Source organism: Cervus elaphus, chromosome 5 (genome assembly GCF_910594005.1).
Source record: "Cervus elaphus chromosome 5, mCerEla1.1, whole genome shotgun sequence".
NCBI lineage: Eukaryota > Metazoa > Chordata > Mammalia > Artiodactyla > Cervidae > Cervus > Cervus elaphus.
Genome location: NC_057819.1, coordinates 84,941,788 through 84,955,382, shown reverse-complemented (window position 1 = coordinate 84,955,382; position 13,595 = coordinate 84,941,788). Strand labels below are relative to the sequence as shown.

At 36.2% G+C, this 13,595-nt stretch overlaps 1 protein-coding gene across 8 annotated transcripts in view; it reads left to right on the top strand.

Moving 5' to 3' along the window:
- BCAS3 (BCAS3 microtubule associated cell migration factor) overlaps nucleotides 1-13,595 on the top strand; it is a 579,738-nt gene that overhangs the window by 247,519 nt on the left and 318,624 nt on the right. For 5 of the 8 annotated variants that reach the window (XM_043902888.1, XM_043902892.1, XM_043902889.1 and 2 more), the window contains exon 17: nucleotides 5,303-5,347. The exons of the other annotated variants lie outside the window; for them this stretch is intronic. In XM_043902888.1, coding sequence (XP_043758823.1) covers nucleotides 5,303-5,347 — 45 coding nt within the window. The remainder of the gene's footprint in view (nucleotides 1-5,302; nucleotides 5,348-13,595) is intronic. 8 annotated transcript variants of the gene reach the window in all.

The following is a 13,595-nucleotide window of genomic DNA, read 5'->3' as shown; positions in this document are numbered from 1 at the left end:
TCTGCCACATCTGGTGGAAATTGAACATGAGAGTTTTTTCTGATGAAAATCTGGAGCTTATAATTTAAATTTGCATGTTGAATATATCTCAGATTAGAAAATTCGCCTGTATATTTCAGCTTGAATTTGCCTTCAGAACAATAATTTGAGAGCCAGTAGTGCCATAGGTCTCTTTAGTAGTTAAATGAATGAAAAATTTAGAGTAATACTTGAAAATGATGTGAGGACTAACTTGCTTGTATGCACATGGGGAATGTGAGGCCATCAAAGTTATTGTTTAACACGGGGGTGTAGAGTGTAGCAGAGTCATTGGGGTTCCTGGAATGTGGTGTTAGACTATATGGCTTTTCTTTACTATTTTACACATGGTGTTGTATAGCCCTTTCTCTGTTCAGTGTATTTAATATTTATATGGGCTCATTCTTTTGTCTCTTAAGTGACAGTGCTTGAATTCTCATAGGACATGATTAGTTGGAAACTGGAACTTTCAGAATATGTTTTTTTTAAATTTTTTGTTTATTTTTAATTGGAGAGTAATTGTTTTACAAAGTTGTATTCGTTTCTGTGTACAACAGACTGACACTGTACAACAGTGTCAGTCAGCTATAAGTATACATATATATATATGGGGCTATACACACACACACACACAACACACACACACACACACACACACACACACACACACACACACACACATCTCCCCTCTCTCGGGCCTCCTTTCGACACCCCTGTCCCGCCCATCTAGGTCAGCACAGAGCACAGAGCTCCAGGCCAAGCTCCCTGTCTTATATCGCAAGTTCCCACTAGCTGTCTCTTTTACACATGGTAGTGTATATATGTCACTGCTACTCTCTCAGTTCATCCCACCCTCTCCTTCCTTCACTGTTTTTTAGATGCCAACTATTCTTTAACTCTGAAGATGGTGAAATCTAATTATTATTACTGCCTTTTAGCACCAGAGTCAGGTTATAAAGGGTTTTACCATGTTCAAATAAAATCTGATTTTATTTCCCTCTTAACATTTGAACAGTCTTTACATTTGTCTTATTTTCAGCTAGGAAGACGAAAGCTTTTGTGGTACTGTGTGGCCTTTAAAAAAATGAATCAGAGTTTAAAGAGTTGCATAGTATTAATGATTTGATATGGGACCTCCCAGGTAGCACTAGTGGTAAAGAAACCCACCTGCCAATTCAGGAGACATAAAAGACATGAGTTCGATCCCTGGGTTGGGAAGATCCCCTGGAGGAGGGCGTAGCAACCCACTCCAGTATTCTTGCCTGGAGAATCCCATGGACAGAGGAGCCTGGTGGGCTACAGTCCATGGGGTCAAAAAGAATTGGACACAATTGAAGTGACTTAGCACGCAGGCACACAGTGATTTGATATAAAGCCCAGTTCTTTCTTGTCTTCTGAGAATCTCCAGAAGAAACCCTTTGAGAACCAATGGCAGTGTCACTTTACGCTGGATTAGTATTTCTGATTTTTAGTCTCTTGGCGAACCCTAATGTTTTTCAATCAGAATTTCAGCTTCAAAAGGACATAATCATGACTAAGTGGATAGTTTTACATGGCAGGATTGCTCAACCTGCTGAAACTTAATAGTGCTCGGAAAATACATAAATTCTTAATACCTGAATATGATAATTGGAGTTGCATTTGTTAATACAGACCATTTTAATTCAGCATACACTCTGACTCACATGCTCTCTTCCTCCTTCAAACCACCCCTTGTAAAACTACAGCTGCGGGATTTTGGAGGGAAGGGGAAAGCCATAGGTGAAGACAGCTGGATCATGGACTTGGCCTTTGTGACTTTTTATTTTCATTCTTTCACTACTGAGAAAAGATGAGGCGGGCACATTTCAAAAGAACAGCTGACACTACCCATACCAAGTCAGTGATTACATCAGTCACTCTAATTCTCTGGTGTTTATGGGTCTTCTTTTCCATGTATGTGGCAGAGATCCAGTTTGTAGGAGCGGGTAAGAACTGGGTGAGTATAGATTGGGACCATGCCAGAAAGTGGGTCCTCACCCTGTTTCCCCCATCCCCTGTCTTCTCCTTGAGCTGGGCCAGTCTATAGATTCTTATTTGGCCGAAGAAGGATAACTTTTAATGCATACAGCTGAGTTATACTGTGAATAGCGAGAGCCGTGTTGTCTTTAAGCTTGACCATGCTGCTGCGCAGCGCATGCCTGTTTATTGCAGTGTCCAGAGAGGGGGAGTTAACAGTGCAGTTTGCGATTGTGAGGTTGTGGGAATCTTGTTGGTAACATGCTGCTATTGCCTGGGAAGGAGAATCTAGCAGATTGAAAAAAAAAAGTGTTTAATTTGTTTGGCTAATATGTTACATTTTATACATAAGGAAATTTAAACTTGGAAAAAAGTATTTACTAGTTCTGTAGGTGGGACCGTCAACTGGTCTCTTGAACTGTAGAAAACTTAAAGTTTTGTTTCATTTTTGTTTGTTTGGTTTTGGGGGTCACTCAGAAGCCGTTTAAGGCATAAAGGACTAAGATAAAACTTTTAAATTATTTGCAATGAATCAGCATTATTCTGATGTTAGGGTTTTTTTTTAAACTTTTTATTTTGTATTGGAGTATAGCTGATTAACAATGTTGTGATGGCTTCAGGTGGACAGCAAAAGTACTTAGCCGTACATACACATGTATCCATTTTTCCCCAAACTCCCTTCTGTCCAGGCTGCCTCATAACATTGAGCAGGCATAGTTAGGGAGTTTGGGATGGACATGTATACACTGCTGTATTTTAAATGGATAACCAAGTTCCATTGGGAACCCTGTATTCTGATATTTGGAATGAGGTGGGAGACTTGTCCAGCTTCTATACAATCTATGCGAAACAGCAACTCATGCCCAGACATTCCAGATCACAAATGTTTCTGTCAGAATTGATTGAATTCAGGTGTCTGCCTAAGGAAGAAAATGAGAAGAAGTTGGATAGTATGTGTCAATGATAACTTCTTCATTTAGGCAGTATCTTTGGTAAAGAACCCACCTACAATGCAGGAGACCCCAGTTCGATTCCTGGGTCAGGAAAATCTGCTGGAGAAGGGATAGCTACTCACTCCAGTATTCTTGGGCTTCCCTTGTGGCTCAGCTGGTAAAGAATCTGCCTGCAATGCAGGAGCCCTGAGTTCAGTCTCTGAGTTGGGAAGATCCCCTGGAGAAGGGAAAGGCTACCCACTCCAGTATTCTGGCCTGGAGAGTTCCATGGGGTCGCAGAGTTGGACATGACTGAGCAACTTTCACTTTCACTTGTGGGCATGTGGAAATGTTTTGAACCTTCCGTTTTCTGATCATTATTTCATGGCATCACAGTGGCATTGAGAGATTGGTGTCTTCACGTGGTCACAGTTATTTAAATTGGTGTTGGTCAAAGTGCAGGATGAGTTCCAGTAATCTTTTGTTTCTGATGTAATCAGTGAATCATAAAATCAATGGACAGGGGAATCATGGCTAACTTTTTTTTCATTAATGAAATAGAATATAATAAAATGTAATTTTGTTCCTGGTTCTTCAAACTTAACATCCTTGTATTATCTAGGAGCTTGTTAGAAATAGAGAATTGAAGGTCCCACCCAGACCTACCTACCCTGTCATAATATGCATTCATCATCACTGTAACTAAATCTCAGAATTAATGTTTATAAAACATTGAAATGGAAATAGTAAAGTTGATTACAAACAAAACCCCTCATATTCATTAAATTATTTCAGTTTGTTGTGTTCAAGTACATATGAGCTTATACTTCAGTACATTTATCCCTCGGTATCCGAGGGGGATCGGTTCCCACTCCGTGCTGAAATCTGTGGATGGTCAAGTTCCTTATATGAAATGGCCTAGTATTTGCATAACCTACACACATCTATGCATATGCTTTAAATCTTTTCTAAGTTGTAAATAGTTGCTGGTGCATAGTAAGTTTTACCTTTTGGAACTTCCTGGAATTTTTTTTTCTGAATATTTTTGATCTGCGGTTGGTTGTAGATATGGGCCCTCTGGATACGGAGGGCCAACTGCATATTTCCATGGGTCACGGTCAAAACAATTTTGAAATGCATTGTTTTAGATGTGAGTGATGAAATCACATCTCTGATTGTGGTCTTATCATTAACTGTGGGAGAGATTTCCTTGCTTTGTATTTGAATCATCTGTCAAGTTTTCTTTTTTAATACGTCTGTCTTCCAATTCAGTTTCTTCTAATATTAATAGTCTCTTGCTTTTCTGTTCTCTTCTTTGTATCTTCTGCACTTCAGTCCTCAGAACTGTATCCAGTGTTGTGTGGCCACTTCACTGGGAGATTGATGCTAATTAGCATGAGTTTTCTTTTTTAATGTTCTTGGCACCAAAGTTGAAGAAGAGAATTACCAAGTTATGCAGTGCTCTTTCTTCCTCAGTTTGTTATGTCTTCCTTCCAAATGTTAGATGCAACAACAGTATTTTGTTCTTTATATAATTAAGTCAGTCTTCTTTCTGTGCAAGTATGCATAGCATGTCCTAAATGCTATGAACAGAATATTAAGAAGAAATATGTAACATGGAAGTCTGCCTTTGTATCCCCAGCTATATTTAAAACAAGCAATTGTGGCTTTAGTTTCCTCTATTCCAACCTAGCCTGGTATAGGCCAGATAGGGGAAGCTAACCTCTTCTGTCATTATTAAGAGAAATGCTGATTTCCTGGAATGTGGCCCTAAAATGGAAGTAAATCATACCACAGACTTGTATTTAGTGTTAGTTCCTTTGACCAGCAGTATGCAGTACAACTTACTGTAATTAAGCAGCTTAGAAAATACGTTACTTTCTGTGGCTCTGAGACAACTGGTGAACAGCAACAATGCTTATCAAATTTTTATCAAGCCCTCTTTCACTAGTGTTAAACATTTCGTGTCGCACAACCACACATGTGTTGCTACTGGTTCCACTCTTTTCTCCATCCAGTTATTCCATTTAACTTGTACTTTGTTTTAAAGGGCCTCTGAAGTAAATTTTATTTTACCTTAGGAACCCTACAGGGGTGCTCCAGAAAAGGGGGAGAAACAGAGCATTTTGCAATCTGTAACCTTATGAAAATGAAGGGACTTGTTACTACACATCCTTCTGCTCAACGGTTATATCAGACTTGTTAGCATTGACAGCAGAATTGCAAACGATTACTAATTTTTTTTTAGCTATTTTATCCATACTCTTTTAACAGTGTGATCAACATGTATTTGTTAATATTAAATGATTTTTCCTCTAATATTTTTTGTGCATTTTCCCCCCTTTTCCATGAAGGCCTTATCTGTTTGGAGCGGGGTGTTTTTCCATAAAAGCTCCATGGTGAGTCTCAGTTCAGTCCCGCATGCCTAATTCATTTGCTGTACTCTCCGAAAGTGACTCTGTTTTGTACTTTGTTTTCAGTTGCATGGCCTGATCACAGATAGATGCACCGAATTACTGAGTCATTGGTAGATGTTGGTATTTAAGCTTGAAAAGATTAGTTTTCTTGGTTTCATTTCATTTCTTGAAAATTCACATTAAAAAAAATCATAGAATAATATTTTAAAAAAAAGACAAAGAATTCTCTCATAATAATTCTGGTATATAAGACATGGCCAACACCCACATTTGAAGCTTTTAGTATTATAGTGCTAGAAGATAGAAACTCCCTATATGACATGCTGAACTGCTGAAGACATGATTTATATTGAAATATAAATATATTTAAGTTATACCAAAAATACCCTATAAATTTTTACTGCATTTTATTTGGTACCAAAGGGAAAAGAGTCAGTTCTGTTTTGAATAGTTGAGGTAGTTAAGGATCTACATGGGGAAATTTGGGTTTTACATACCAACTCCTAAATTCCTTAATAACTTATTATTTTGAGTTATTAACACCTACCCACTATAACTCGTTTACATTCTTATGTAAGAGTGCATAAAATATAACTTTGTCAGTCTTAGCATGATGATCATAGAAAAGAAACTATTTAATGCTTTTATGTAAAGATGTGCAATAAAATGTATTTAGAGCTTGGTGTAATATGTTTAACAAAATAGTTAAGAGCCAGAGCTCCAGAATCAGACTGTCTAGGTCTTAAATTCCAGGTCACACACTTACTACCTGTGTGATCTTGGGCAGTTTTCTAAAGCCTGTCTATATCTTGGGTTCCTTATTTCTATTAGAATTACCAGTAGCACCTACCTTATAGGTTCATTATGAGGATTCAATGAACCAATGTATAAATTACCTAGAGCAGTGCCTGGCACATAATAAGAGCTCAGTAAATGTTACGTGCCATGCTATGATTTCTTTTCTGGTTTAAGGGGGAAATTCAAGTTTTGAGAAGAAGCTTCTTTAAGTTAGATCATGGTTTTGTTGTTTTGTTTTGCTTCTAAGAATGAGTGAGCCCAAGAGACATTTTGGTTAATGTAATTTATATCAATTTTATAAATTTAGTCAGAATACATGTATGTGCAATTCTCATAACTGCTTCTGAGACTTGTTCATACTGTCTTATGGCCCTAGGGAAAAGTCTTAGTCTTTTTTCCTCTTGGACAAAAAGAAACTTAAATAATTTGACACAAACTAATTTCAGTGTTCATACGCTAATAGGAATATCCGAAAATTTCATTGTTGTATTAGAATAGGGTGGTAAATCATCATAAAGATTTCCTCTTTAAAATGCATTATCAAAATTAGTACACAGATTGTGAAACTGTGATAAGCAAATTCAGGGTATACATGAGTAAAAATTCCCTGAAAGTCAATCTTCATTCTTTGTGTTAACTAGATTTTCTTCCAAAAACAAGTACGCTACATGGATCTTACTCAGGAGCTTGTAGCAAACAGTGAAGTTTTAAATGCCAGATTCAACATTTGACAAGATTTCTTTGTAGACTCAATTTAGAATTGAATTCCATCTCGGGGTAAATTTCTCATTTTAAGTACAAAGAAAAGAGCTTTAGTATGTTAATAAAGTTTGAAGTTTTAGCGTAGACATAAAGATGGAACGACAAATGTTGTATGTGAAGTAAGAAAAGCCTATGCCTTCAACAGCTTATGTGCTCCTCAAATTTAAGCAAAAGCACTTGTCAACCAGAAATGATTTGAGGTTGAAACAAGATTAAAAGAGCCAGATTAAAGAAAGGGATGTATGAAATATAGTAGACTTTTGAATCATTGCCTGTCTTTTAGAAGACTGCTTTGTGGTTTGTTTGATGCTAGCAAGAAACTCGTTTTTAGTCACTTGTACTAGCCTAAAAGATCCTCCTTTAAAATACGTCCCTTTACTGGTGGTGCATGTTTTTCCCATTAAGATCTTAATGAAACCTCAAATTAAGGCAGCAAAATGAATATAAATTTGACAACTTCTTCCATGTTGTTTATAAAAAGCTTCTTTGTTTTAAGGGTTTTTACTATTTTTCCATGTTGTTTAGCGTTCAACCTGAGAATGTTTTTATTTACTGTTTTGGAATAAATATTATGTTATATAAAGTTATTTCTTTATTTTGTCAAATTTTTAGGACTTTCAGTATAGGGTAGGACTTGTATTTTGGAAGAATATGAAACTTTTGTAGTTCCTCTTAAAATGTTATATAAATTTCATACAAATTTTTTATTATTTTTCAGTTGAAACATTTATATTTAGCTGAGATTTTGCTTTTGATCGATCACAATTTCTGCTAATTTCTCCATTCTTTGATAAAACTGTTTTAATTGTTGAAATACATGGGGTTTCAGATGAGTCAGTTTATAATAATTTCTTTTCCTTTGACAACCAAATAAGTTTGTTGGAAGGTTAACTATGCAGACCAACTTCAACACTTTAGCCATTTTATACATTCTGAAGATTATGTATTTTCTAGGATTTTGGAATTTAAATGATGGTATAAATGATGTAAAAGAATCACACACATGATATACTTTTTAAATGCAGAAAATTTAAAAGAAATACAGTGAAATTTTAAAAATGAATTTTGCTTTCATTATTACAAATAAGTAATAAGTTGTTATGGAGTTCCTAATCTGCATCTAGTAAACTTTCCTATTGTTTGAATTTCTTACTGAAAGAAAAAATATATGCACAACAGTGTAGACAAAAGGTAGTTCATTTGAATATATCTTTATAGTATATAAGGTTAATTTTAAAGAAGAGTTAAAATTTACATATCAAAGTATATTTAAAGTTTTAATTAGTGCCAAGTTTTCAATCTGTTTATAAATAGTTAAGTTAAGCTAATCTAGTTATTCTGACACTACTGAAAAAAATATAAATTCATTTTCAGAAGGAAAGATTTATATGGAGAGGAGAATCTTTTTTTTTTTTTTTTTAATTTTTTTTTATTAGTTGGAGGCTAATTACTTCACAACATTTCAGTGGGTCTTGTCATACATTGATATGAATCAGCCATAGATTTACACTTATTCCCCATCCCGGAGAGGAGAATCTTATCTGCCAGGTTCAAAGAAAATCTCTTAGGTCTTTAAGAATAATTTGTGATAGAATACTTTTAGATACCTGGTTAATATCTTTTTAAAAAATAAAATACTTTCATTTTCCTTATTAGTTTCTATTTTCGAAAATAAAGCTGAGAGTGAGGGAAACTTCTAAATTCCTTTTGAAAGCCTAATCACAGTGAGGAATATAAAGAAAAGCTTTTTCTCTTTAACACAAGGTGTAACACCGCTTGTAATTCTTACATAAATATTGTCTAAGATTTGAACTGAAGTATTGACTGCACCCTTGTGATTTAGGGAATGAAAGAAACGGTGCTTCTGTCTCAGCCTAACCCTTCCCATGCTTGTGTCCTAAATAAGGCCCCAGGCCTCATTGTTGCTTTTCATGCCATCCACAGATTTACCACTTATATCCTATTTTATAGAACATAGAAAATTATCCAGATGCACATAATTTTGCTATAATTTTAAAGCCTATATCATTAGAGTCTTTTTTTCTTTTTTTTTTTTTGGTCTGTCTGTGGTTAGAGTGTGGAGAAAAAAACAAGCAGAGAAATTTAATATGTTTATCTGATTGAATTACATAATACAGAAGGAGCCAATGGGTAACTTCAATAGTCTTTGTAAATATTTTTAAAGATGTCATCATGTTAATGTCCCTAGAACATCTGATGGCATTAAAAATGATTCTCATTCTATGGTTAGATGGTCAGGTCTCCCAGAATAAATGACGAAATGTTAAAATCCTGAGTTTCAATTTAGCACCTTATTTGTTGTTGTTGTTGTTTTTTTTTTTTTATCATATATTACTTTTGGTTACATTGTCTCTTGTATTAAGTTTTGTAAATGTGATGTTTTCTGATATGGTGAAGGTTGAATTCATTCTGTAGTCCGTTATGTTTTGCTCACAAGTGAAGGCAAATTTTTCTTTTAATTTTTGACCTTGGAATTATTTATGGCACAGGAGAGTATAGTGCAGGAGTTGTTAATGGATAGGAGTCCACCAGCTCTATCAGTATGTTTTGTATTCATTTGTAACGATGACACAACTGAATTTCTGGACCCCCATATGCACATAATTTTTTTTTCTATCAACTACTAATTGAGTAAATTAGTTAAACAGTGAGAGACGTTTGTTTTAAACTTGCAGATGTCTTATAATAAAATTTTTAACGTCTCTTTCAGAAGATAAAGGGAGATAGATATTGAGAAGAGGAAAGAAAAGAAGGCTAATATTGGAGTGCTTTTCTAAAATGGTTGGAACACTAGTCTATAAATACGCATGAGTTACAAGGCTAGCACTTTTCTGTTTTATTCTTTTCACATATGTATCGTTTTTCAATATTTTATCTTTCTGCCAACAAAAGGTGATTTTGCAATAGAAATATTCTGGGTAATTGGGAAAAGTTCAATTCTGCTTCCACCCAATATTCCTCCTGGTCTTTGTCTTTTAAAATTTTAGGATAAAAGGGAAATTGAATCAATATTAAATTTTCTTCCTTTGGATATTTCATATAGAAAATACTTTATTAATAATAATATTTTCTTTAGATTATATCTCTTTTCTATTTTTCTGAAAATCTTGTACGCATATACTACACATATTTAAATTTTCTATTTTGCTTAAATACCATAGTCATTCCAAAGGTCGATTGATGATAGAACTAACTTGTTATGACTATGTTCACCAAATATGCTAAGTACCCAATACATGGCATTGTGTCATGCAGGAGGTGGCAAGTTATTTTCAGGGATAAAAACTTTTAATATTAAACACAAACTTTTACTAATGTGATTTATGAAGGCCCTATCAGAAGAATAAGAAGAAATGATGAAATATAAGAATAGAAATGATAATTTTTTCATAATTTTAAGAATATTTTTAACATAAGGTACTTATTCTCTGCAGGAAATAATGAGTTTAGGTAAAATGATACTATATTGATGCATTTTAATCATGTGTTCAGAAACTGAGTTATGTATAACTTATGTTATATAACATAACATATAACTTATGTATGTATAACATTAAAGAAGTCTGAGACTTCAGCTTTTGATGTTGAATAATTAGACTGTAAGCCAGTAGACATACATAATATATATTTGCTTGACTAAAGACTAAATTGATTATTATATTACAAAAGTAGCCAACTGGCCCAGTAGCAACTTTTAAAATCTATTTAGGATACATAGCTTAGATGCACCATGGACTCTCTTAAGAAGTGGCATGCTGCTTGTTTTCTGTCTTGTTGCTTCAGTTCAGTTCAGTCGCTCAGTCGTGTTCAACTCTTTGCGACCCCATCGACTGCTTCACGCCAGGCCTCCCTGTCCATCACCAGCTCCTGGAGTTTACTCAAACTCATGTCCATTGAATCGGTGATGCCATCCAACCATCTCATCCTCTGTCATCCCCTTCTCCTCCCTCCTTCAATCTTTCCCAGCATCAGGGTGTTTTCAAATGAGTCAGCTCTTCACATCAGGTGACCAAAGTATTGGAGTGTCGGCTTCACTCCTGTTGCTTACCACATGATTTAAACATGTGGTATTGGAATTTCAGCTTCAGTATTGGAGTTTCAGCTTCAGTCTTGTTGCTTACCACATGATTTAAACAACAAAAACAAAAATAACTTTCGGGAATTTGCAAAGAACTTTCAATTTGTACATTTTGTACTGTCATTGCTCCTTGATGGTGATTCTAGTAAAAAATTAGTCATACAGTTGAAACACCTTTCAAAAAAATTCTGGAATCTTTTCTCCCCCTCTCTCCTCAGCCTTCCAGCCTCCAGAAACTAACCAATGGAAGTTAAAAGATGCTATTAATAGTTACAAGAACTTACAGCTCCCTGATAGCAGTTCAGTAAGAACTTGGTAAAGATCCTTGGTAAAGAATCCACCTGCCAATGCAGGAGACAGAGGAGACATGGGTTTGATCCCTGGGTCAGGATGATCCCCTGGAGGAGGAAATGGCAACCCACCCCAGTATTCTTGCTGGGAAAATCCAAGTCCATGGGGATGCAAAGAATCGGACATGACTGAGCACACACACAATGGAAATAAAGACTATGAAGGAACCTTACAAATAGCTGAGAAAAGAGAAGCGAAAGGCAGAGGTGAAAGGGAAAGAAATACGGAACTGAATGTAGAATTCCAGAGAATAGCAAGGAGAGACAAGAAAGCCTTCTTAAATGAACAATGCAAAGAAATAGAGGAAAACAGTAGAATGGAAAGACTAGAGATCGCTTCAAGAAAATTGAAGATACCACAGGAACATTTCATGCAAAGAAGAGAACAATAAAAAACACAAACAGTAAGACCTAACAGAAGCAGAAGAGATGGCAGGGGTACACAGAAGAACTGTACAAAAAAGGTCTTAACGACCTGGATAACCATGATGGTGCGGTCACTCACATCCTGGGGTGTAATGTCAAGTGGGCCTTAGGAAGCATTACTATGAACAAAGCTGGTGGAGATGATGGAATTCCCACTGAGCTATTTAAAATCCTGAAAGATGTTGCTGTTAAAGTGCTGCACTCAACATACCAGCACATTTGGAAAACTCAGCAGTGGCCACAGGTCTGGAAGAAAGTCAGTTTTCATTCTAGTCCCAAAGAAGGGCAATGCCAAAGAATGTTCAAACTACCGTACAGTTGTGCTTATTTCACATGCTAGCAAGGTAATGCTCAAAATCCTTCAAGCCAGGCTTCAACAGTATGTGAACCAAGAACTTCCACATATGTCAGCTGGATTTAGGAAAGGCAGAGGAACCAGAGATCAAATTGTGAACGTCCGTTGGATCATAGAAAAAGCAAGAGAGTTCCAGAGAAACATCTACTTCTTCATTGACTACGTGAAATTCTTTGAGTGTGTGGATCACAACAAACTGTGGAAAATTCTTAAAGAGTTGGGAATACCAAACCACCTTACCTGCCTCCTAAAAGGCCCGTATGTAGGTCAAGAAGCAACAGTTAGAACTAGACATGGAACAACGGGCTGGTTCAGAATTGGAAAAGTACATCAACGCTGTATACTGTCACTTTGCTTATTTAACTTATATGCACAGTTAGTACATCATGCAAAATGCCAGGCTGGATAAATCACGAACTTGGAATCAAGATTTCCGGGAGAAATATCAACAACCTTTGATATGCAGATGATACTACCTGATGGCAGAAAGCAAAGAGGAACTCAAGCACCGAGGAGCTCAAGTGCTTCTTGATGAGGGTGAAAGAGGAGAGTGAAAAATTTGGCTTAAAACTCAGCTGTCAAAAAACTAAGATCAGAGTATTCAGTCCCATCAATTCATGGCAAATAGATGGGAAAAAAGTGGAAGCAGTGACAGATTTTATTTTTGGGGGCTCCAAAATCACTGCAGGTGGTGACTGCAGCCATGAAATTAAAAGATACTTCCTCCTTGGGAGAAAAGTTATGACAACCCTAGGCAACGTTTTAAAAAGCAGAGGCATCACTTTGCTGACAAAGGTCCATGTAGTTAAAGTTATGGTTTTTAATAAATAAATAAATAAATAAAATAAAGTTATGGTTTTCCCAGTAATCATGTATGGATATGAGAGTTAGGCCATAAAGAAGGCTGAGCACTGAGGAATTGATGCTTTCAAATTATGGTGCTGGAGGAGACTCTTGAGAGTCCCTTGGATTGCAGGGAGGTCAGACCAGTCAGTCCTAAAGGAAATCAACCCTGAGTACTCATTGGAAGGACTGATGCTGAAGCTGAAGCTCCAGTACTTTGGCCACCTGATGTGAAGAGCCGACTCATTGGAAAAGATCCTATGCTGGGAAAGATTGAAGGCTGAAGGAGAAGAGGGTGGCAGACCATGAGGTGGTTATATAGTATCACCAAATTAGTGGACATGAATTGAGCCACCTCCGGGAGACAGTGAAGGACAGAGGCTTGGCGTGCTGCAGTCCATGGGGTCGCACAGAATTGGACACAACTGAGCGACTGAACGGCAACAGCAACGTTGCAGCTGTGGCAAATGCAGCAAAGATATGAAATTGTTGGTGGAAACATTCATTTTATCACAGAATCTTACACACACAGAGCTATTATTTTATGCCCTGTCAGTCAGTGAAAGTCTTTGGTGTTTTAGGCATGGATGTGATTTT